At 34.9% G+C, this 24,070-nt stretch overlaps 1 protein-coding gene across 1 annotated transcript in view; it reads left to right on the forward strand.

Moving 5' to 3' along the window:
- The first annotated feature begins 404 nt into the window (after positions 1-404).
- SOX6 (SRY-box 6) overlaps positions 405-24,070 on the forward strand; it is a 417,034-nt gene continuing 393,368 nt past the window's right edge. Inside the window, 1 exon segment of the mRNA XM_025358428.1 lies at positions 405-515. Coding sequence (XP_025214213.1) covers positions 508-515 — 8 coding nt within the window. The 5' untranslated portion in view covers positions 405-507.

The following is a 24,070-nucleotide window of genomic DNA, read 5'->3' on the forward strand; positions in this document are numbered from 1 at the left end:
GGAGTTGACAATGATTCCACATTGAACTCTCTAACTTCATTTAGGTCCATTTCTTAAATCTAAGCACAGAAACACCTAAAGTTGCAGTATTTTATTCAGAATAGACACAAGCTTCAAGGGAGGAATTAAATATAGCATCTCTTTACCTTTAGATAATTTTCCCCCAAGTTGAGAGATTTCCTCTGCCTTTTGAAAATATACTATATTAGGTAAAAGGGTTACAGTGCAGTTCTTTTCAACAGCTGAATTGAGTGTTGAACATGCTTGGTATCCTATAACAGAGAGCACTCCTTATTAATTTGCTATTTTATTATTGAAAGTGCAAATAGCAAATTATTCTCCCTCCCTCTGTTGTGTGCATGTGCAAGACAAAGATAAAAGCCATGTTTCCTTCGTGGAAGGGTGTGGAGGTAGAGGATGATTTCAATTAGAAATAATGACAGCAATAGAGGCTTCCAATGAAGATATCGTGGCCACCAAAGGACAAAGGCAAGAAGTTAATTCCTGATGTCGAGGTATTTGATTAAACATTTAGGCTGTTCTTTATGTGTGCAGATGACAAGTATGTTGTTATTTATGAACTGAGTGACACCGTATTTGACAAAGGTTTTTTACTGAATGTTTTGATGATGGTTGGGAGAGAAGCAACCCTGTGATATCCAGAGATCCTTTAATAATTAAAGTAAAAATAACATTCTGATAGGTAAAGACTTTGCTTTTTAAGACTTTTACTCTTCTTTTATAATGATTAACTGTAAGAAGTGGCTTATGTTAATGGTGGTTTATTATTCTGGTTAATAACATTCACTTGGAGAGAAAAATTACCAGACTTTGATTAGAATGTCTATTGTGTGTTTTTTTTCCCACTACCTTAACAAATTGTTTTAGAAATAGCTTACAACTTAGTGTCACCCTCAGGTGTTTTTATGTCTAAACATTTATTTTTAAAATTTTGGTATTGTGTCCATTGTGCCTCTGCCTGTGTGTGTATGTGTGTGTATGTTTGGGTTTTGGGAGGGAGTGGGGGAATAAGGAGAAGTTTTAGATATGGAAGTCAGTGAAACAAGATGTGTGAGACTAGAATTTTTTACTGAAAAAGAAAAGGTTTCAAGCATGTTTTCTCTTTTGGAGAGAAAAAAAATGAAACTGACTATATTATGCATATTTTCATGAGGAATGTATATAAATATAATTTGGAAAATTATGAAAACAAATTTACTTTCTAGAGATGGAAGAAAATATATGTGACTTAAAAATTGCAACAGAGGTAAAGAAAAAAATTGAACATATTTTAAGCATAGTGTCCAACTGGGATAAAGTTTTAACAGAACAGGCTGAGCCATTTATAGATTACAACACTTTTAATTTTGTCAGTGTTACAAAGTGTTTATTTTGATAAAGAATTTGTTGATGGTCTATCAGCTTTTCCATGTGCAGAAGTGCAACTGGGTGATTAGTTAGGCTGGAGGCTAGCAGCCAAAATTGAGAAATTTGGTCCCCAGTTCTTTTTCTGGAATAAGAAAAAGCTACTGAGTTTTCCTGGGCCTTGATTCCCTATTGCAGAAATTCTTCACTATCAAGGATGTCAGCTCTTTTCTCTCTTCTCATTTTCTTTCTTTCTTTCTAAAATTCTCTTTTTGTCTTGTGGCATTACCATCTTCGTCTGTGTTTAATTAAGTAAGTACTAATTTTGGAGGTATTCTAGGGTTTATATTAGCTTAGTCATATGGAAATTCTTTACATTTGTATCAATTTTTTCTGTAATTATAAAGCCAAATAATCTATATATATATGTATTTTTTTTACTGTAAGTTTAAAGACAAGGAATCTAAAACTTGGAGAGATTATTTGGCTTGCTCAAGATCATATGTTTAGAAATCAGGGCCGGGACTTTTGGCAGTGCCACACTGCCAATTAATTGATTCCTGTTCATTTATTTTTTTATCTTGCTATATTGATGACCAGTGTCAGTACATTATTTTTATCATCTGTTTAACTATTTTTCAATTATCTTATTTTATTATATCTACCTATCTATTCTTATTTGCTTGATTTCTTTTTATGTCTCATTTGCAACTTGATATAGTTGACAGGTTTCATCATTAAATTAAATTTGGAATTGGTTGGATAGAATATACCAATACATTTAGGAGATTTGCTTTTCCTAGAAAAACTGTCATAGTTATTTGTGTCTGTTTTGGCAGTAAGAAGTTACTATGTTTTTTTTTTTTTTTTTTTTGCGTTTAGCCATAATTATGGACTTGTTAAACAATTAGTTGGAAGAGTGGATTTAGATAAAAGAGTAAATATAGTCTTTCTTATTACATTTTTTCTGATTAAAAAACCAAACTATGGTTATTGGAAAAAATTGGAAAATATAAAAAATAAATTATAAAAGCCCTGTAATGACATTTAGAGATACCTCAGAATGTTTATACTGATTATATCCTTGACGTTTTTCTATTTAGATACACATATTTTTTAAAGGAAAAATGGGATCTTATTGCACATGCTGTTTTGCAAGCTACTTTAAAAAAGTTAACATGTGAGCATTTCCCTATGGCATCAAATTATCTTCTCCTGCCTAACTTTTCTTTTTAAAATGAACTTTTTATTTACTCTAAAAGTAACAGATAGTATATACAAGAAATTTAGGCAATACACATAAAAATAAAAAAAAACCCTTTTCACTTTATATTAAGGTATACACACTTTTTGTATTGAAGATTTTATGTCTGTGCCTATCTATCTAATGTGCATATATATGTATATTTAAACAAAAATGAGATCATATGGTATCAAATGTTTTATAATCTATTTTATAATTTAATGGTATATAATTTACAGTTTCTATGATACCACCTGTTGTTTTACATTATTAATTTTAATGGTTGCAGACTATTCTATTGTGGCCATTTCATAGCTTAGCTGGTCATCTATAGGTAAGGTTATTTTTGATTCTCCATTATTATTAACAATGTTGCAGTAAACTCCTTTGTAGCTAAATCTTTGCACACATCTGTAATTATTTCTTTAGTTTAAATTCTTAAAAATAGATTGTTGGGGAATCCCTTTTTAAAGGAATTTGATTCATATTACCAAAATGCCCTCCAGGAAAGTTGACTAGTTTACTCTTGTCAACAGTGTCTAAGAGTACTGATTTTTCCTCATCCACTCTGACACATTATTATTATTATTTTTAACTGTTGTCAATATGACAAGTAGAAAATGGCATCTTATTTTTAGTATAATTTGCATTTCTTTCATTAGTAGTGAAATGGAATATTTCTTCATTTATTTGCATTTTTTTTTCTTTTTTTGAGATGGAGTTTTACTCTTGTTGATCGGGCTGGAGTGCAATGGCACAATCTCGACTCACCACAACCTCCGCCTCCCGGGTTCAAGCAATTCTCCTGCCTCAGCCTCCCAAATAGCTGGGATTACAGGCATGCGCCACCATGTCCGGCGAATTTTGTCTTTTTAGTAGTGATGGGGTTTCTCCATGTTGGTCAGGCTGGTCTCCAACTCCCAACCTCAGGTGATCCACCCGCCTCAGCCTCCCAAAGTGTTGGGATTACAGGTGTGAACCACTGTGCCCAGCTTGCATTCTTTTTTGAAAAATAAATTTCTTACTCATAACCTTTGAGAGGTAGTATAGATATTGGAGTCAGATTGTTGATGACAGGGTTTGAATCTTGGCTGTATCATCGTTACTTGACAGCTCTGTAAACTTGAGCATTTACTTAATTTCTCAGTGTTTCAGTTTCCTTGTCTGTAAAGTGGGAATAATAATATTACTTATGTCATAGGTCTGTTGCAAGGATGAAATTCATGAATATATATAAAAAAATTTAGAATAGCCTATCACAAAGTATTGTGCATTATTCTAATGGGAAATTAATTTGTATTGATTTGTGAGGTCTTTATATGCTAAAATAGTAACCCTTTGTCATGTATGATTTAGACTTTTTTCAATTTTATCAATTTGTTTACTTAAAAGTTTTAGAAAATCAAATCTCTCTCATGAAATCTAAAGTTTTATTCTTGATTTCTGCCTTTAGAACCATTTTTAGAAATGTCTTTCCCATATAATGTTATGTAAATGGTCACATATATTTTATTATAATGTTATTTTTTACCTTTAATTTTTCTAATCTATCTAGAATTTATTTTGTTGTGTGATATGCAATTAAGATATGAAGAACCAATTATCTCAACAATATTAGTCATATCATTCATCTTTTAAACACCATAATTTTCATTATAGGGATATTTGGGTCTATTTCTTAACTTCTTTAATTGATCTGTCCATTCATTTGGCAAATTTTAATTAGTCATATTTTGTATACTTTTTAGTTGAATTATTCTCATTTAAAATTGTCTTGGTTATTCTTAAGTATTTGTTTTTCCACATGAACTTTTGAGTCATTTTATCAAGTCTTTCCCGCTACCCCCACTTCCAAATCTCTGTGATTTTAATATAATTATACTAAATTTGTAAAACAATTTGGGCCGGGCACCGTGGCTCAAGCCTGTAATCCCAGCACTTTGGGAGGCCAAGACGGGTGGATCACGAGGTCAGGAGATCGAGACCATCCTGGCTAACACGGTGAAACCCCGTCTCTACTAAAAAATACAAAAAACTAGCCTGGTGAGGTGGCGGGCGCCTGTAGTCCCAGCTACTCAGGAGGCTGAGGCAGGAGAATGGCGTGAACCTGGGAGGCGGAGCTTGCAGTGAGCTGAGATCCGGCCACTGCACTCCAGCCTGGGCGACACAGCGAGACTCCGTCTCAAAAAAAAAAAAAAAAAAAGCAATTTGGGATCTTATGACAAAATCTCAGGATGCATTGTATTTTACTTTAAGGACACATTTTTAATTTAATGAATCCACAATACCTAGCACATAGTAGGCCTCAGCACGTGTTTGTTGGATAAATGTTAAATGTGTTAGTACTTACTAACTGTTGAACATTTAGGTTGTTTTGATGTTTTCTCTCTCATGAGTAATACTTTAATGAACATATTTAACATATAAATTTTTGAACACTATTATGATGATATCTGTGGAGTAAATTCCTAGATAGCTAGTTCAAAGAGAATTTTTACTGGTTTTGATACACTTTGCCAAGTTGCCTTCCTGAAAGGATGCCCAACAATTTGAAACCGTAGTGTCTTGATCAGCTTATTTGTCTCCTCATAGTATGATGCAGTTCCAATTTCTAATGCGTTTGAAATTAATATCTCATGGCAAAAGAAACATTTTTACTTTTAAAATGCTTGTTTATATTTTCTGGGTATGGAGGAGGTAAAAGATACATAGAGTTTGTTGAATTTCTAGTAAAATCCTGACTCTTCTGCTATAGATATTAACACAATGGAAATGTTTTTCTACATGCTTGGACAGAGTCACATGTGCAGGAACAAGATAATAATAACAATGAAAAGAAAACAATAAATGTTACTTTAGAATAATGTCTTCAAGTGGATTTTTTTTTTCTAAAATTGTTTCTCTTTTTTCGTATAGTGAAATTACTTGTTACCCTCTTCTGATAAAAACAAATGTTGGTTGCCTATATAGTTTCTATGTCCATTTGATTTTAGTTCTTTCTGTGACAAAATATTTTCATTGGTACCTAGCATGAACAACCTCACTCCTCATATTATTAACTGGCTTAAAGTGGCAATTTCTGGTGGAGAAGAAAATTCACATTGATTAATTTTTGTCCTTGCATACCTGGGAACTGAGATATAAACAAGGAAAACTAACATTACAGTTTTGAGTAGTTGTACAGTAAGAAGCTAATTAACAAAGGGCTTTACCCTGTTTCCTGCAGTTTTTATTTATCTACTTACTCACTTTTTAGTCTTCCTCTTTTTCCTTCTCTTGATTCAGTATATATACTACTGAAAAAGAGAATAAGGCTCAATCCTGATGATATAGTTTTTATCACTATATTTTAAAATTGAAATCTTCCTTGTCTGGAAACAAATACCAACATCTTCAATAACTCTATAACTAACAACTTGACTTTTTTAAAAAAAATAAAAGATTCTTTTGTAGGTTGCTTTATGAGATTTTCATTTCCTGAGATAGCACTCCTTAATATTCCCTTCTTTCTTTTTTTGTTTTCTTTTTCCCTCTCTTCTACTTCATATATTTTCTGTCACCCCAATTCTCTCTTTTCCCTTCCCTTATCTCCCTTCTCTTTTCTTATATTTAGTGAGTCTTTAAAAATATACAGTTGTCAGTTCTGAAGTCTAAATGTTCTATCAGTAGTGCAGTAGGTTTTCCCCATTTTCAACAGTTGCCTGGGGGAAATTTAAGTTGATCTGTGCTGGGTCTGCAGAATGTAGTCATGAGTTTCAGTGATGACCATGAGGAATTCTTCCCTCATATTCTTACTTTAACCTTACAGAGATCATGTGAAATTCTTACTGTCCGCAAGAGTGCTATGATTTTAAAACTCAATTTGCATATGCTTCCTCTTCCTGTATTCCTGGTACCCATCTTCTGAAAGGAGGCTTTAGCCATTTAAAGGCAGGAGTGTAGAGGAAGTAGGCAAAGGATTTCACTTATAATTATAGCTAACTATCAAACATGCATGCATTAGGTCTTGAGGATTGAGTACAACAATTTTCTAATTCTAGGATGACTTTCCTTTGGCAGCTAGCATCTTTTTATTCTGGATGCCTCTCTCTCTCTATTTCCACTATCATTTCTACTCCCACTCCTTGCTAGTGTTTTGGGATGCAAGTTCATTTTAATATTGACCTTAAGCCAATCTAATTTAGAAGGTATAAATCCAGGAAGAAAATAAATCACATTAGGTATGCCACATGTTTACAGAAATTATTTGAGATTAGCCAAATTGTTTTAATTATTATTATCATAATACTTTAAGTTCTGGGATACATGTACAGAAAGTATAGGTTTGTTACACATGCCATGGTGGTTTGCTGCACCCATCAATCCATCATCTACATTAGGTATTTCTCCTAATGTTATCCCTCCCCTAGCCCCCTACTCCCCGGCAGGTCTCATTGTGTGATGTTTCCCTTCCTGTGTCCATGTGTTCTCATTGTTCAACTCCCACTTATGAGTGAGAACATGCGGTGTTTGGTTTTCTGTCCCTGTGTTAGTTTGCTGAGAATGATGGTTTCTAGCTTCATCCATGTTCTTTCAAAGGACATGAACTCATCCTTTTTTTATGGCTGCATAGTATTCCATGGTGTATATGTGCCACATTTTCTTTATGCAGTCCATCATTGATGGGCATTTGGGTTGGTTCCAAGTCTTTGCTATTGTGAATAGTGCTGCAACAAACATACCTGTACATGTGTCTTTATAGCAGAAGGATTTATATTCCTTTAGGTTTATACCCCGTAATGGGATTGCTGGGTGTGCATTAGCTCTTTAAATTATTTGAGATTAGTCAAATCTTTAAAAAAAATGTGTTTGCATTAGCTCTTCAATTACCTCCATTACTGTGACCAAATAATATTCACCGCAGAAATATGCAACTTTAGAGTTTTAGTGAATTCTTTAGGACCAGGACAATTTCTTCTCTTTTTTTTTATGTGCTTTGAAGTTTCAAGATCTGGATTGGTGTTTTGGAGTTTGGAGAACTGGGTTCTAATTTTAACTCTGCTACTAATTTGTAACTAATTACTTGAACAAAGTGTTTAAACTCTCTAGGTCTCACTTTCATTTCGGTTGTAACAACCTCTCTGGTTCAGTGATGCAAAAAATCTGATTTCAATTGGAGAGATTAGGTGTGATGAGAAGATGTCATTATTCTGTTTAATAATATGTATAACTTTTGTATGAATGGGTAGGGTGGCAAATTAATTGGTGTGGGCCAGAAAGTTTGAAAAAGCTTTGAAGTGTTAGTTAATAATAGTAAACTTCTGAGGCTTCTTTTTTTTTTTTACATGAGTTGGTGGAACTTGTACCTATTTTTTCATATAACGCCTAATGGCAGCAGTATTTTTTTGTTGTTATTGTTAGATGATGCTTTATTTTGAAGTTCCATTCTTAAAAGTTGCTAATAGGCATAGTGTTGCATCAAGTTTGACTTTCATTTTATGAATTTGGACTATGGTTGTCTCCTTTTCTTAAAACAGTGATAGAAAATATAGAAACATCAATAATAACAAAGATGATCATGGAGAGAAGTTTGGAGAGTGAGATGGGACAGAGAGAATATGAATATGAAAGGAATAAAAATGGACCTGCTCTTTCCTATTTAAGTATTTGTCTGGCTTTCAAACACAATTTTATTTTATTGTTTCTTGGATTTTATGGAGTATAGAACATTGCCTTAGAGAATACAGCATAGAATGGGTAAATTTATGACACGCACATAATTCTTTTTGCCACGTGAGTGTGTTTGTTTGTTTGTTTTTTTCGTTACAAAGAAACCTCACCACATGTTTTTAACATTTTTATTATTTAAAGTATTTGAATCATATTGTGGCATGTGTTTCTTAAATAAGACTCTAAGAGTGCTAAATAGGAGAAAAGGATAATGACATTAATATTATTTTTTTTCTGTTTAAAATGTATTCCACGTGTGATATTTGAAATACCAATTGCTTAGCTGTAGAAGTTAATTTTTAGAATTACTTTGAAATGCATTGCCATCATTTTATCTGAATAATTCTGAATCTTAAGAATGCAGAAGGGTTAGAAAGAAAACTGCAGACCTGTGAATTAGTGATAATATAACTAAAAGTTACTATATGTTATAATTACCAGAGATTCTAATGAGCTAACAAAGATTTGAGTTCCTGACAATGAAAACATTTGGAATAGGTTTTACAGATATCCTTATTTTTTGGGTGGACTTCCATGGGGTTTTCAGTGTTTCATAAGAGGTAATTCCCAGTTTAGTTCATATGCAGTCCAGGATGTTCTGAATAATGAAGAGGCACATAAGGTAATTCAGAGAAAGAAAGATTTGGCTTTATGACTTAAGTCATTATGATATAGCATAATATTTTGCGATAGTATCAGCATGGAAGCCATAGTAATTGTACTGAGTTAAAGATGGGTCAGTGATGCACAGCCTTGAGTATTTATTAGCTATACTAAGGGCTACATTTCTGTATTAATCAAGATAAGTTAGCTTCCTTCCTTCTTCCCTTCCCCTTCTCCTTCCCTCCCTCCCTCCTTCCCTTCCTTCCTTCCTTCCTCCCTCCCTCCCTCTTTTCATTTCAGCATGGTTATGACCTAATAATGTTCAGAACATATAATATGTATACACATATGTGTTTATTCAATGTATTTGTTGTTTACTTTTATTCTTAAGGATTAGAGTTAAGTAATCAACCAGAAAACCTACACACTTTTGCTCTAAAAAATTGACAATACCTGGGTATGATTGTATCTCTGGAACTTGCAGAAACGTATAAATTAAATTCTCAGGTGTGATATTGCATCACTTACTTGCAAGATTTACTGTTTCTAGAGCAATAAGGGAAGGTGTTATAGATGATAAGAACTATCTAATAGAGTAGAAGTCTAAGTTTATTTAGTAGTGAAAGAGTAACACCAAGAAGGAAGTTAGACCCAAGGAACAAAACAAAGTGTGAAAGGAAGAGTGAGGTAAAGGAAGGCACCTGAAACAATAGGACAGAAACTGAATAAGGACCCGTTTGCTTGAATTGACTGCTGCCACATCTCTGTTTTAGGCATGTGTCTAGAATTTACTGCTTTACATTTTGTAGAAATATAGAACTGCATATCATGAATTGTCCTTCGTGGTTGTCATTCTGCTGTGAAGGATGAAAATATATTAGGAACAAAAAGTTGAGATAGTTTTGCCATAACCACAGTTTTATGATGAAATTTTATTTATTTTTGTGCACTGTTGCTTATAGATGTATACATATTCATATGCTAACACACTATTAGGAATAACATTCTGTACAATGCCAATGTTTCTTCTCACGATTTTTTTCTACCTAAATATATCTACATACCATGAAATTACCTTTGTGAAAAAAATGGTTATATCATATGTATGAGCATAGTTTGCATTAACTAGTGTGAACTTTTATGGCATGAGGACAAAACATGAAATGTCTTCAAAGTGATGGGCAGGGATTCATATAAATGAAATAATATTTTTATATCAGAACCTTAATTTTACTTTTTTTCTAAGGATCTTTCAGTTCCAGTCATTCCATACAGGTGCCCAGATGGTGATAACAAATTGACTAATCTCTACTGGCTCTCTCCATCAACATCTCAAGGGTGGTTAATGATGATTTTATTCTCTTATTACTTTGCTTTTATTTAAATTCTTCCGCAGTTCCTCTCCTGTGAAAAATCAGTGTTCTAGCTTCTTGTGACCAGTGGTTAACTGTATACTTCTTTTGGAGTCAGTTATTATAGCTGTCACTCAACTGGGCTTATCTGTGAATGGTGTTTTGGAGAAGTGGCCTTTCCAACAAAGTCCCACCCTTTACTGTCAACTGAAGTCTTTGTTAGTGCTTTACTCTCCCTGGTGACTTCTAGCAACCTTGATTAGTTGGCTCCACAATTTTAAAGTCTGCCATCTGTCTCTACTTTTTCTTTCTTTTTGTCTTTTATTCCTATGCCATTAATTTATCATTATTCCTTTTCTACTAGAAAATATACATATGTCTATTGCATATTAAAAATAAGTATTTGGTGTACTTTAGTATCATACCTAGTTAGTGTGATGAGGAGGCAGAATTGAACAATTTGCTTTTCTTAAGTCCTGTTTTATTTATTCTGGACATCTTGAGTTACCTGGCTTTCACAATCTATACTTTTAGTAGATTTAACAATATATGTCATTAATCAATCAATAAACAAATCAATTATTTATTGAACTAATATGTTCAATACAATGCCAGATACAAAAGAAGCATAAAATATGATTCTTGCTTTCAGCACATTCACAATGTAAACAAATTAAGGCAGTATAAAATGCTGAGTTTGGGAGGTTTTACCTGTCATTTAACAAATATTAGGTGCCTTTTATAATAATATTAGCTAACATATACTGAGTATTATCTATGACCCAGCCATTGTGCTGAAGTTCTTTAAATGTATTACAGGGTGAGCTACCCTAATCTGAAAATCCAAAATCTGAAACGCTTCGAAATCTAAAATGTTTTGAGTGCCAACATGATGCCAGAAGTAGAAAATTCTACACCTGATTTCACGTGACTCCATAAGAACAAAGGCACGTAGTAATTTTGGTGTAGTAATACTATAGTATTAGAGTTTGAAATACAATTTTACACTTTAGAATAAAGGCAAGATAATATTTATACACATGCAACATGTATCACATAGTGTGTCTACGTACACATATTCATTATTCTTTGGTGCTTTGGAGTTTGGAATTTTATTCAACAAGTGTTTACTGAGCACTTAGTATGTGCTAGGCACCAGCTGGGGATTGGAGATACATCAATGATCAAAACAGAAATCTCTGCCCTCAAGGAGTTTACATTCTAGCAGAGGGAAACAGGCAATTTATTAAAAAAAAGAACAAGTAAATTATTATAAAGCAAGGTAGAAGATAAATGCTGTGGAGAAAATAAAACAAGAAAGGGGGATAGGAAACACCCAGGGTGGAGGTATATGTGCAACTTTAAATAGGATAGTCAGGGAGGGTATCATTGAGAATAAAATTTTTGCCTAAAAACTTGAGGTAACAGAGAAAGGGAACCATGCAGATATCTGGGGAAAAGCATTCCAGGCCGAGGGAGGGGCCAGTGCAGACTCTGAGGTAGAAGTGTGCTTGGTATGTTCAAGGTATGGGGAGGGATGAGATCAGAGTGGCTGGAGACAAGTGAGTGAAGGGGGAAATAATAGGAAATGAAGTCAGAAAAATGATAGGGGCCAGGTTAGATAGGAATGTGTAGGTGGTTGTAAGGATTTGACTTTTACTCTGTGGGAGATGGGGAGCCATTAGAACATTTTGAGCAAACAAGTGGTATGATCTGACTCATGTTTATTTTAAAAGGATTGTTTTGGTTGTTGTTGGGAATAAATTATAGGGATGCAAAAGAGTAGAAACAGGGTGACCACTTAAGAGGCTATTACAGTAACCTAAGTGAGAGTTCTTGGTGGCTTTGAGTAGTAGTGGAGGTAGTGAGAAGCGGTTATATTCTGAATATATGTTGAATGAAGAACTCACAGGACTTTCTGACAGACTGGATTTGTTGGATGATAGAAAGAAAGGAATCAAGGATGACTCTAGGATTCTGGCCTGAGAAGCTAAGGATGGAGTTACAAGCAAGATAGGAAAGGCTTTGGAAGGTACAGGGTTTAGAGGGAATATCAAAAGCTTAGTTCTGGACATGTTAAGTTTGAGATGCATGTTAGACATCCAAATGGAGATATGGAGTAGGCAAGAGAGAGGAGTGGGTTGGAGATAAATTCTATGAGAGTATACAGATATGAACATAGCACTTCTGGATCTCAATCCATTTTTTGGTTCTATTTTAAAGATCTATTTTATAACTCTTTGGTTGAGATAATATAACAAATCTGAATTATATAAATTCTAAGGGACAAAGTTATAAATTTATTCTGCTGTCAATCTTTTGGTCTGCCTGAAGTGTTATACTCTACCAGATACAGCCGTGTCTAGTCAGGACAAAAAACATGATAAGTAGTTAAAATACATGGGATTTCATTGAAGGAATTTGTTACATAGGCTTTGGAAAACCAAAAAAGCAAAAAAGGAGGCTGAGGTAACCCAGATATTAACAACTGTAGGGAGCAGCTACCAGCGATGGGGCTGATGGAACAAAATGGAAAAATTTGTATTACTTAAACCCACAAGCTTGGAAAAGCTTGTGATTGGGGCTTGGACTTTTGACGGGGAGGATGTGCTGCATGACTTCTGTTCAGACCACTGAGGAGAACATGGCATGACTTATGCTGTAATCACTAAGAGCATGGTGGCCAGCTTGTGGGAGGACTGAAAGAAGCCATTGCTGGTGGAAATATAAATGGTGCAGCCATAAGTGTCTTTTGCTGCTGAAGGGATGATGGACAGTAGTTAGAGGAAGGAAGTCCCTTGTCTCTCCCCACGTTCTAATTTCTTACTAGTCTCTCTCATTGGCAGAACCTAACCAGAAAGCAGCTGGCAATGAAGTCTGGAAAATATAGTGCCCCAGCATCACAAGGCAGAAAATTGAAGAGTGATATGGGAATCAAGAGACAATAAGTGAATAACTGGCATATACACTGTGAATGTTAGGGCATGAATAAAATTTTGAGACCTCATTCTACTGAAATAATTAGTAACATGGAGCACTACATTTTAAGCCACTGTATTTTGGTTATTTGTTCATGATAAATGGAAGATAATAATTGGTGTTGAAGAGGATAAGAACTGATTAAAGAATGATTTGGTTTACAAAACTTTTAAACTCTTTTCTATCTCTAGGCGAGAAACTAGTTAATTGATTCTTGTACTTAAAATATATTAGTGAATAAAACAAATACTTTTCAGTTCTCATGGAACAGACAACAATAACAAGTAAGTATATTATATAGTATGTTAGGAGTTTATGAATGCTATAGAAAAAGAAAAAAATAGAGATTAGGATAAGGAAGACTGGTGAAAAGAAACAATGTTAAATAGGATGATCAGAGAAGAACTCATTGAGAATATGACATTTGAGCAATGACTTGAATAGGGAGTTAGCTGTAGGTGGGGCAAATGTTATTTTTCATTTTTTTAAGTAATAGTCATTCTAATGGACATGAGGTGGTATCTCACTGTTTTGATTTGCTTTGCCTAATGACTGATGATCTTGAACATCTTTTCATATGTTTATTGTCATTTGTATACATTCTTTTTTGTTTGGTTGGTTTCCTTTTTGTGGAGAACAGAGTCTCGCTATGTTGCCCAGGCTAGTCTTGAATTCCTCAAGCTATTCTCCCACCTCTGCCTCAATGATGGAATTACAGGCATAAGCCACAGCGCCTGGCCTATATACATTCTTTGGAGAAAAATCTATTCAAATTTTTTGCTCATTGTTGAATCAGGTTGTTGTTTTTGTTGTTTTTGAGTTGTGGCAGTTTTTAAATATATGCTATATACTCACCCATTATTAGATATATGACGTGCAAAAGTTTCTCCCATTCTCTGGGTTGCCTTTTCATTTTCTTGATAGTTTACTTTGATGTATAAAAGTTTTTAATTTGATGAAATTCAATTATCTGATTTTCTTTTGTTGCTTGTGTCATATTTAAGAAATCTTCAATGTCACGACGGTTTCCTCTAAGGTTTCTTCTCAGAGTTTTATATATTTAGCTTTTGTTTTTGATTCATTTTCAATTAATTTGAAAAATATAATTAAACATAAGGGTTAAACTTCAGTTTTTAAATATGTAGATATACAGTTTTCCAAGCACCATTTGTTGAAAAGACACTTTTTAATTCTATTATTATTATTATTATTATTATTATTTTGAGACAGGGTCTCACCCTTTCACTTAGGCTGGAGTCAGTGGTGAGATTGCGGCTCACTGCAGCCTCAACCTCCTGGGCTCAAATGATTCACCTGCCTCAGCCTTCTGAGTAGCTGGGACTACAGGTGTGTGCCACCGTGCCCGGCCAACATTTGTATTTTTTGTAGAGATGGGGTTTTGCTATGTTGGCTAGGCTGATCTTTTCCCTCTTTAATCTGAACTTTAAATAAATCTAGATATTGGGGAGAAACAGACTAGAGACCTATAGTTTATTGCAATTTTATTATGTTCAGTTCTCTTTTTGCTATGTCTCTGTTGTCTGCTATAATTTGCAAAATGTAATGGGAGTGCTAGTCAATTGAAGAATTATTTTGTGGCCAATAGACAAGTAAGAGACTACAGTAAGTCCTCACTTAATATCATCAATAAGTTCATGGAAGCCGAGACTTTTAAGTAAAAAGACATACAGAAAGTCCCTGAATAATGAGATTAATAATGATTTGTTATAACTATGATTAAAAAATTGGGTTTGTTCCAAACACTGCATGTTCTCACTCATAGGTGGGAACTGAGCAATGAGATCACTTGGACTCGGGAAGGGGAACATCACACACGGGGGCCTATCATGGGGAGGGGGAAGGGGGAGGGATTGCATTGGGAGTTATACCTGATGTAAATGACGAGTTGGTGGGTGCTGACGAGTTGATGGGTGCAGCACACCAACATGGCACAAGTATACATATGTAACAAACCTGCACATTATGCACATGTACCCTAGAACTTAAAGTATAATAATAATAAATAAATAAATTAATTAATTAATTAATTTAAAAAATTGGGTTTGTTATAGGTTGTTTTATATGAAGTTTCAGTTTCCAAGAACCCATTAATGATAAGTGAAGACTTTCCCTACTGTATTAGATGTAATACTTTTTAGAAAATTTACTTTTATAATGTACGTGCATTATTTGTATATATACAAACTTCAAGGTGCTAGATAACAGTTTCTCTTTATTCTATTATTGGTGTTTAGTCCTTTGGAAATTTTAGCCATTGCACCATTTTGATTCACGCTGTTGTGGTGATAAGCTCCTAGAATTTGTAAATCATGCATTTATTTTGTGATGTATCTAAGCTGAGGGTGAGATTGAGAGCAGTCTTCCAAGGTGATTTATAATTCCGGGGAAAGTTATCTGAGATAAATCTTGCACTTCACTGGGGTATTCTCTTTCTTCCTTTTGCTTCATACTGTGGATACACAGTACTGTCTCTACTTTGGGAGCAGAGTCTTTCCTTTAAGCCTCAAGGGAGAAAATGTGGTTACACTTTGTGTCATAAGTTTGTGAATGACTTAGGCCACCAGTGGCATCATACCTGATGTAAATGACGAGTTGATGGGTGCTGACGAGTTGATGGGTGCAGCACAGCAACATGGCACAAGTATACATATGTAACAAACCTGCACGTTATGCACATGTACCCTAGAACTTAAAGTATAATAATAAAAAATAATTTAAAAAAAAAAGATCTCAGTATATATACTGTCTCTTCTAGCCTAGCATGGTGTGAGGGAGGGTGCATTTGGAACCTTGTTCTTTCCTCCGCTCTTGTTTTTCTGAATACAGTGTTCATTTGGACCCAATTGAAAACTGAAGATATATTTAGCCTGAAAGTGATAATTCTAATAAAAAGACTGTGTAGTTCAAAACACGCAACTTTACTTCTGTTTCAGAAACAGAACAAAACCAAAATTAGAACACACATAAAAGCAAAATGTGCTTTCTCAAAATCTAAACTATATTTAGACCTAGTCTGAGGAGCTAACCTGTAGATTTAGATTTTCCTTCTCTACCCATTACACTTGAATAAACTTCGCTTTGGATGAACTATTTATTCTAGCAAATATCAGATATCTGTACCATCTATATGAGCAGTCATATTAAATTTTTTAAATTTTTATAGATTTAGGGGGTGTAGTTATCTTTATAAGAGTTATTGATTATTTAATTTCTGCTGACCTAATAGAGTTTTTTCACTTTGATGAAGGCTTATACATGTTTTGATGGTTTTATGCTCTTACACTTGTGTTACGATGTTCGTATTTGGGTCACAAATTTATCACCTGACAGTATCTGTTAGATATGGAAAGGAAGTGAAGGGACCAGATAGAAAATTAGTAAATTGTGGTACTTATGTATGTAAGAAATGCTTCAGTGTTAAACAGTGGTTCACTTTGAGTAGTAAGTTTTCCTAGTAAATTTGTATATATCTCAGTGCAGAAAGAAAGTAATTGTGATGATAGGCTGTGGATTATCAAGTAATTAGTTCTCTGTGGTAGTTATTGAATGGTGAAAACATGGAATTTGACCTGGGTTTAAATCTTTGTTCTACAATTTGCTTTCAGTGTCCTTAAGCCTTTCTCAATATCGGTTATCATTATAGATTGTAGATAATATTACTCATACCTGTCATAGACTGGGAAGGATTAAGTAAGAGATTATTTGCATATTTTTCTCTACTTGAAATAGTTCTTTATGGTACAAAAACATATCTATATGTGCAATTTGTTTCAGTTACATGTAGATAATTTTATAACTTGCTCCCTTTTCAGGATGTCAGGATGCAAGAAGAATAGGGAGCCCTTTCCAACCAGCAGCTGATTAAACACTGTATGGGAGAACTGGGAAATATGAAAGATGGCAAATGAAATCCTGGCAGAGAGAATAGTCTAATCCCAAAGGACATTCTCAACAATAGCCTGGGCCCTATGCCTAGTACTTCGAGGGGCCTGGGGTGAGAGACTCCTGCCCCTCACTGTACCATTCCCAGAATCTTATTTGTTAATTCTTGGCTTTATTAATAAAGTCATGACCACTTGTTCGGTACTGCATATGGCTGGTTGTGATTTCCAGCTGCCCTTTGGGCTAAAGTGTAAACAGTGAATAGATTGTTATGTTCTTCTATTAAGCTTAAAGCTGTGATCTCATGTCTGTGCCACATATGTCTGCAACCAGAAATATATCCTTTTCTCATGGAAGGGAAGCAGCACTATGTCTGAAGAGTTTGAATTCATTAGTCTAAGAGCTTTTTACTTTTTAGTGAAACCAAAGAACAAAATGAAGGCATAAAAAGTCATGAACATCATCAACAGGATGTCAACATGACACCAAACAGCATAATATATTGTTAAGACGAGCATCTAATCTGGTGACTGAAATTTCTATACATTTGGCATTTTCACAGAAGACAGAAATGCAGGCAGCAGTCCAACAATCCAGTCACAAAGAAAGCTTCAGTACACTGGATTTGAAATAAGCACAACAGTTTGTCTGAGTGACTGAGAAAATATCCATTGATAGAACTGGCTCCTAAACTCTGGCCTGATTTGTAATATGCTGGTTAATTAACATCTGATTTTTTTTTTACTACGTTGGTCAAGAATGTTGTTTTTGTGGTTGGTGGGGTTTACATCATAGATATTAAAACTGTTTACATGGTGGAATGCCTGATAAAACCCTGAAGTTCTAAGCCCTCTAGAAGAGGAAATTTATTTATGATAATAATAATTACTATTTTATACCATACAAGATACATACACACACACACACACACACACACACACACAAATGCACACACACACACACACACACACAATACTTCCCTGTTTATCTGATGGGGAATGTGTTTCAAGACCTTCAGTGGATGACTGAAACCACAGATAGTACTGAACCGTATCCATACTCTGTTTTTCTCCTATACATACAAACCTATGGTAAAGTTTAATTTATAAATTAGGTATAGCGAGAGATGAATAACAACAAAAATAAAATAGAACAATTAAAACAATATACTGTAATAAAAATTATGGGAATGTGTCTCTTAAAATATATTATTGTGCTATAGTCACCTATGTTTGGACTTTGGTTGACTGTGTGTAACAGAAACTGCAGAAAGCAAAACTGTGGATAATGGCTAGAAAAAAGTATGTGTTACTTGCTCTTTATAGTAGTTCCACAGTAGTACTATCCCAATTTTACAGGTGGGAAAATTGAGGCTTAAATAATTTGAACAGCTTGTCAAAGTCACAGAATCTGAATTCATATCTATAGTTATCTGACTCCAAAGTTTTGACATTCCTGCTATGTCACATGGCCTCTGCCCTTTTCTTACTGGATTTACAAGATAGCTTCCTGGCCTCTGAAACACATAGTCATTCTGAGTGATAATACTAATGATTAATTGCTCTACCTTACATTTGTATGGTGTTTTATACTTTTCAAATTGATGTTATGACCATTTGCTCATGTGTTCTACCTCATTACCTTGTGAGGTAATCAGGGTAAATATTATTATCCCTATTTTACAGATGGGTAAAATAAACAAAAGGAGTATAAGTGATTTTGCCCAATGTCAAAACTTATAAGTGACAGAACCAGAACAGTCTGGTTGCTCTCAATTTAGTGCTCCTGTGCAATCTCTGACACCTCTTTGAGGGAGGCCTGGCTGGAGAGTAGATCAAGTTTGTAAGTGCAGCTCAGGAAGATTTCCTTTCAGCTAGGCTAGTAGATAGGCTCTTTTCCTGAAAATGCAAGTCTTTGAACTACTAAGTTATTTTTTGGAAAAACCTAATTGGAAGGGGCTTATCCTGTAAGCCCTGACATTTTTTTTTCTTTTTTCTGGTAAAAGAATGTTGGGATAGTTATTCTTGTTCTGCATTAAGCTTAGCAAATTCCTGCTGGAATCTTTTAGGCCAGGATCTTGGTTCAAAAGCTGTTACAAATTTTCTAGCCCAACTGAAATAGAGAAGTTTTAGGGAGCAGGAAAGGTCAGGTTTGAAAAATAAAATTCTTTATAGTTAATTTGTTGGGTAATATAATATGCCAGTAGCATTATATACTTTCTGTGTGCTCGTGGAAATACCCAAAACATTGAACAAATAGTTCCTACCATCAAGGAAGTTAGAAGAGATGGTGTGGTGATGGAAAAGAACATCTGGCTAAGTGTCAGAAGACTTGGGTTTTTGTGCTACGTCTGCCATGGGTTAGTTGTGGGACTTCAGGCAAATTTCCATGCTCATCTGGTTAGTTCCCTATCTGAAAAGTGAGAGGCTGGAGCCAGATAACGTCTGAGGTACTTTTTTTTTTTTTTTTTTTTTAAATCTTTAAGCTCATTCAAATCTTATTTTTGATGCCAATTAGAGAAAAACTAAGTGTTAAATTGTATGGTGCTAATAAGTACACAGATAAGCAAAGATGCAGAGACTAACTGTTGGGGAACTGACTTTCAGTAACCAAGTAGTCCTTAAAAATAAAGTTTTAACCTATTTTTATCAAAATTATAAGGTGTTCCTAGAATAGCACTCTGACAGGACATAGTTCTTAGCCCTACCACCTACCATCGTGATTTATTTAACCAACTAAATCTGTTTCTACATCTTTAATACAGGTTGAGTATCTCATATCCAAAATGCTTGGGATCAGAAGTGCTTCAAATTTCAGACTTTTTTGGGAGGATTTTGGAATATTTGCAGATACTGGATTGAACATCCCTCTTCTGAAAATCTAAAAATCTAAAATGCTTCCATGAGCATGTCTTTTGGCCATTGTGTCGGAGCTCAAAAATTTTCAGATTTTGGAGCGTTTTCAGATTAAGGAAAGCTCAATCTATAAAGTGGTTTTCTCCATTTACTCAAAAACCTTTACTGAGTGCTAAGCATTATGCTAGATGCTGAAGCTAGAAGGTGGTCCCTTTCCTTTAAATGCTCAAATTGTCTTTCTACCAGGGACATTTGCACTTTAAGAATCTTAGAGTTGGAAGAAATCTTGTAGGTGGTTTAATTTGACTTAGAATGCAAGTATATAAGGGCAGGTGTTTTATCTTGTTCACTGCTTTATCCTCAGCAGCTAGAACAGTGTCAGGCATATACATATGTGTATTTACCAAATGAATTAATGAAAGAACAACAGTGAAACCATCTCTGGAACCATATGTTTGTATGTTACCGGCATAGTACCAGACTTAGAAAGATCTCTATGACCAGAGGTATCACAGGTGTATCCTGTGTGGCCATTTTCACAATGGCTGCCTCTGCAATGAAGTGTCTGACTTGTCATTCCTTGCATATGGATGATGAAAAATTCTATGTGCTGGTTCTGAGAAAGGGTAGACATGCTTATTGACCTCGATTCCCCAGAAAATTATAGAATTCTGAAGCAGGCATTTTTCTTTACTCTGAGGCATGGAATTCTGCAGGCATAACAGATTCTAGATAGGCTTGTCTGCTTTTTCATTTTTCTTCCATTTTCCAGACTCTAGTTCCCCCACTTTTTTTTTCATCACATACAGCATACCACGCAATGCTTCTGTATAGTCATGCTATATTATATTTTCCTTTGGAGAATTATCATGCTGTTCTATAGGGAAAATTGCTTTATTTTCCATGTTCTAGGTTTTCTCAGGCTTTCCTTTGGCATTTTCTCTGAACTGAGTAATGGGGCTTTTTTGAGTGTCTATCACATAACTATGGTGGTACCATGTTACTGTGATTGTTCCACAAGGTTCAGAGAGTGGAGGAGTGAAGTTAGGGAACATGGGGATGGAAAGCAACTGAGAGGGTCTTTATTTTTTTATTACTTGTACCCCTTATTTTATTTATTTTACTTTCAAAGGGGAAATGTGGAGATTCTTTAAAAGAGTAGAGAAAGAGAGATGAAACCTGTCATTCCAATGTTTTAGTCGTCGTCCATTTTGCAATCACTGTTACTTTTTCCCCCTCTGTAACACAAGATACTGTTATTTCCCTTTTCTTCTATGAGAGGAACCACATGATACAAGGGAAAGGGCTTTGTTTTAGAGGACTGGGATTTTAGGTGTCACCACTTCCTACCTAAACAACTGTGGGAAATTATCTTCTCTAAGCTTCATTTGTAGAGGCTGATTCTGTAGAGATGATAATACTACTGATCTCACCAAATTATTATGTGAATTGAAAGAAATAACGTACAGGATAAGGCCTTGCAAATTATATATTATGAATTACATACAAGCATACATCACTTACCTCTATTTTTCATGATTTTGAAGTTATCAAAAATTTCTTGTTGCCATTTAAAAGTAGAGATATATCTTACATTTCTTTTCCATGAATTTCGCAACAGCTTAATAAAGTTTAAAAGATTTGGAAATTGGTATTCAGTTTTCCAATTTTTCCTATCTTCAGGCCATTCCTTGGACACCCTAAACAGCTGTTGTGTGTCAGTGCAGAGGTGGTTGTATTTCACTGGTTCAGGATTACATGTTTCTGGGGTAGGGTTTCAGGGTGTTTCCTTAACAATGGTTGCTCACTCGGAGGTATGCTCTCTAATTTGGTGTATTGAGAGGAAGTTGGCATGGATGCTTCATAAATCACAGAAAATTATGCAAAAATGGCACACACTAATTTTTTGTAAGAGAAATACTTCTCAATTTTCTTTTCTTATTATTTTCCCTAGCACTTTTGTACCTGCTACTCTGGTTTTCTACTCTATGCAGACAGACTCTTCTTTCTATCTTTTCCAGTGTTTATAGCAGAAGTAATGTGTGAATTTACAATTTTTTTCTAAGACGTGAGAGTTGTTTAATCTTGGAACAACATCTATTGAGTGAAGGTTTTATTGCAATATTTGTTGAGTGAAGGTTTTATTATAAAGTAGTCAAAAGAATGCTGACTCTGAAGTGAGACTGCATGGGCTTGAATCTTGACTCTGCCATCCTTATTGGCTGCATGACCTTGAACAAGTCACTTAACTTTTTTGATTTTACAGAGTTTCTTCTGTAAAAAGAAGATAACAATAGTAACTAAGTTACTGGCTTTTATAAGGATTGAATATATATAAAGTCTCCATACATACAGGGAGAGTTAGCTGTTGCTAATATTATTTTTGAAAACTTCTTCTTTTTTTTTTTTCTTTTTGAGATGGAGTCTTGCTCTGTTGACCAGGCTGGAGTGCAGTGGCATGATTTTGGCTCACTTCAAGCTCTGCCTCCCGGGTTCACACCATTCTCCTGCCTCAGCCTCCCGAGTAGCTGGGACTACAGGCACCCGCCACCATGCCCAGCCAAGTTTTTGTATTTTTAGTAGAGACGGGGTTTCACCATGTTAGCCAGGATGGTCTCGATCTCCTGACCTTGTGATCTGCCTGCCTTGGCCTCCCAAAGTCCTGGGATTACAGGCATCAGCCACCGTACCTGGCCAAAAACTTCTTACTTTTAGAGTATATTGGAGTCATTCAACACATTATTTATTAAGCCCTACTATACTTAGGTTTCTGCCAGTTATCTTGGGGGATACAAAGTATTATGACACAATTCTTGTCCCCTTCTAGAGGCTGAGTAGTGTAAGCTGTGTTTGGACAGTACTTCTTGTCTGAGGAGCCTGCTACAGGCACTGTGGAGTTGACTGGGGATATAGAACATAAACATATAGGAGGAAATAAGTACATATCTATTTTGATCAAATTAAATGAATGTTACACAAATAATTGTGATAGGAATGCAATGGTGAACTAATATTTTGCAGACAGGCTTCTGGAAGAAGTAAGATATTAGCTGAGCCTTGAAGGTAATATCTGGAAATGTAGAGATGGGGAAGAGTTTTGCAGGGAAGGAAGGAAAGAATCAGAATATATACACATCATAATGTAGTGGAAAGGGTGCATCCAAACAGACTAGGCATCACCACCCAAACTCTGGTGATGCCTCTTACTAGTTGTACAACTTTAGATCAGCTACTCAGTCTCCTTTCTCTTCTGTGAAATGGGGACAATGATATTTACTTTTTTAGGTGGTTGTAGGTCTTAGAGGTAGCCTGTGCAAAGCAGCTGGGATAGTTTTTGACACATGGCTAACATTCAGTAACTGATATCATTAGAAGTATAGTATAAACGTTAAAAGCATGGGATTTGGAATCAGACAGGACTCACTTGAATCTCTTCTCTCTCATTTGCTTTATAACCATAGTCAAATTACTTAACCACTTCTAAGCCTCACTTAGCTTATCCGCAAATGGGGATACATTGGTAGCTTTGTTGTGGGGTTGTTTTGAGATTTAATGAGGTACTGTGAAGCATAAAGTAATGAGCTTGTCACATAGTATGCACTCAATACCATTAACCATTACATTGCTATTTTTATTAGTAAAACTTCTCTCTTCTTTGATATTTCCTTTGTGATTATTCATATTATTTCCTCCTCTTCCTTCCCTACTCGCTTCATCTACCTTCTTTCAAGAACATTTATCAGTGGCAGTTGTAGGGACTTAAAACAGAGACTTGAAAGAATGTAGAGGTAGAGAGGAACTGGTCAGTATCACATGTCAAGCAGAACACCAAGGACAAGATAAGGAAAGGACAGGTGAGCGCACATAAATACAAATGACAGGAGCATAAACATATATACAACCTTTTGAATGAGTCATCCTTCCTAAGGCCACTAGAGATTTTTTTTTTTTTCATAAGGGAAATTCAGACCTACTGCTCCATAGGTTAATCCAATGATTTCCTATTTCCCAGAGGATAAAACCCAAACTATTTTGAATTGCACTTGAAATCCTTTCCAATC

Source organism: Theropithecus gelada, chromosome 14, assembly GCF_003255815.1.
Source record: "Theropithecus gelada isolate Dixy chromosome 14, Tgel_1.0, whole genome shotgun sequence".
In the NCBI taxonomy this organism is placed as follows: Eukaryota; Metazoa; Chordata; class Mammalia; order Primates; family Cercopithecidae; genus Theropithecus; species Theropithecus gelada.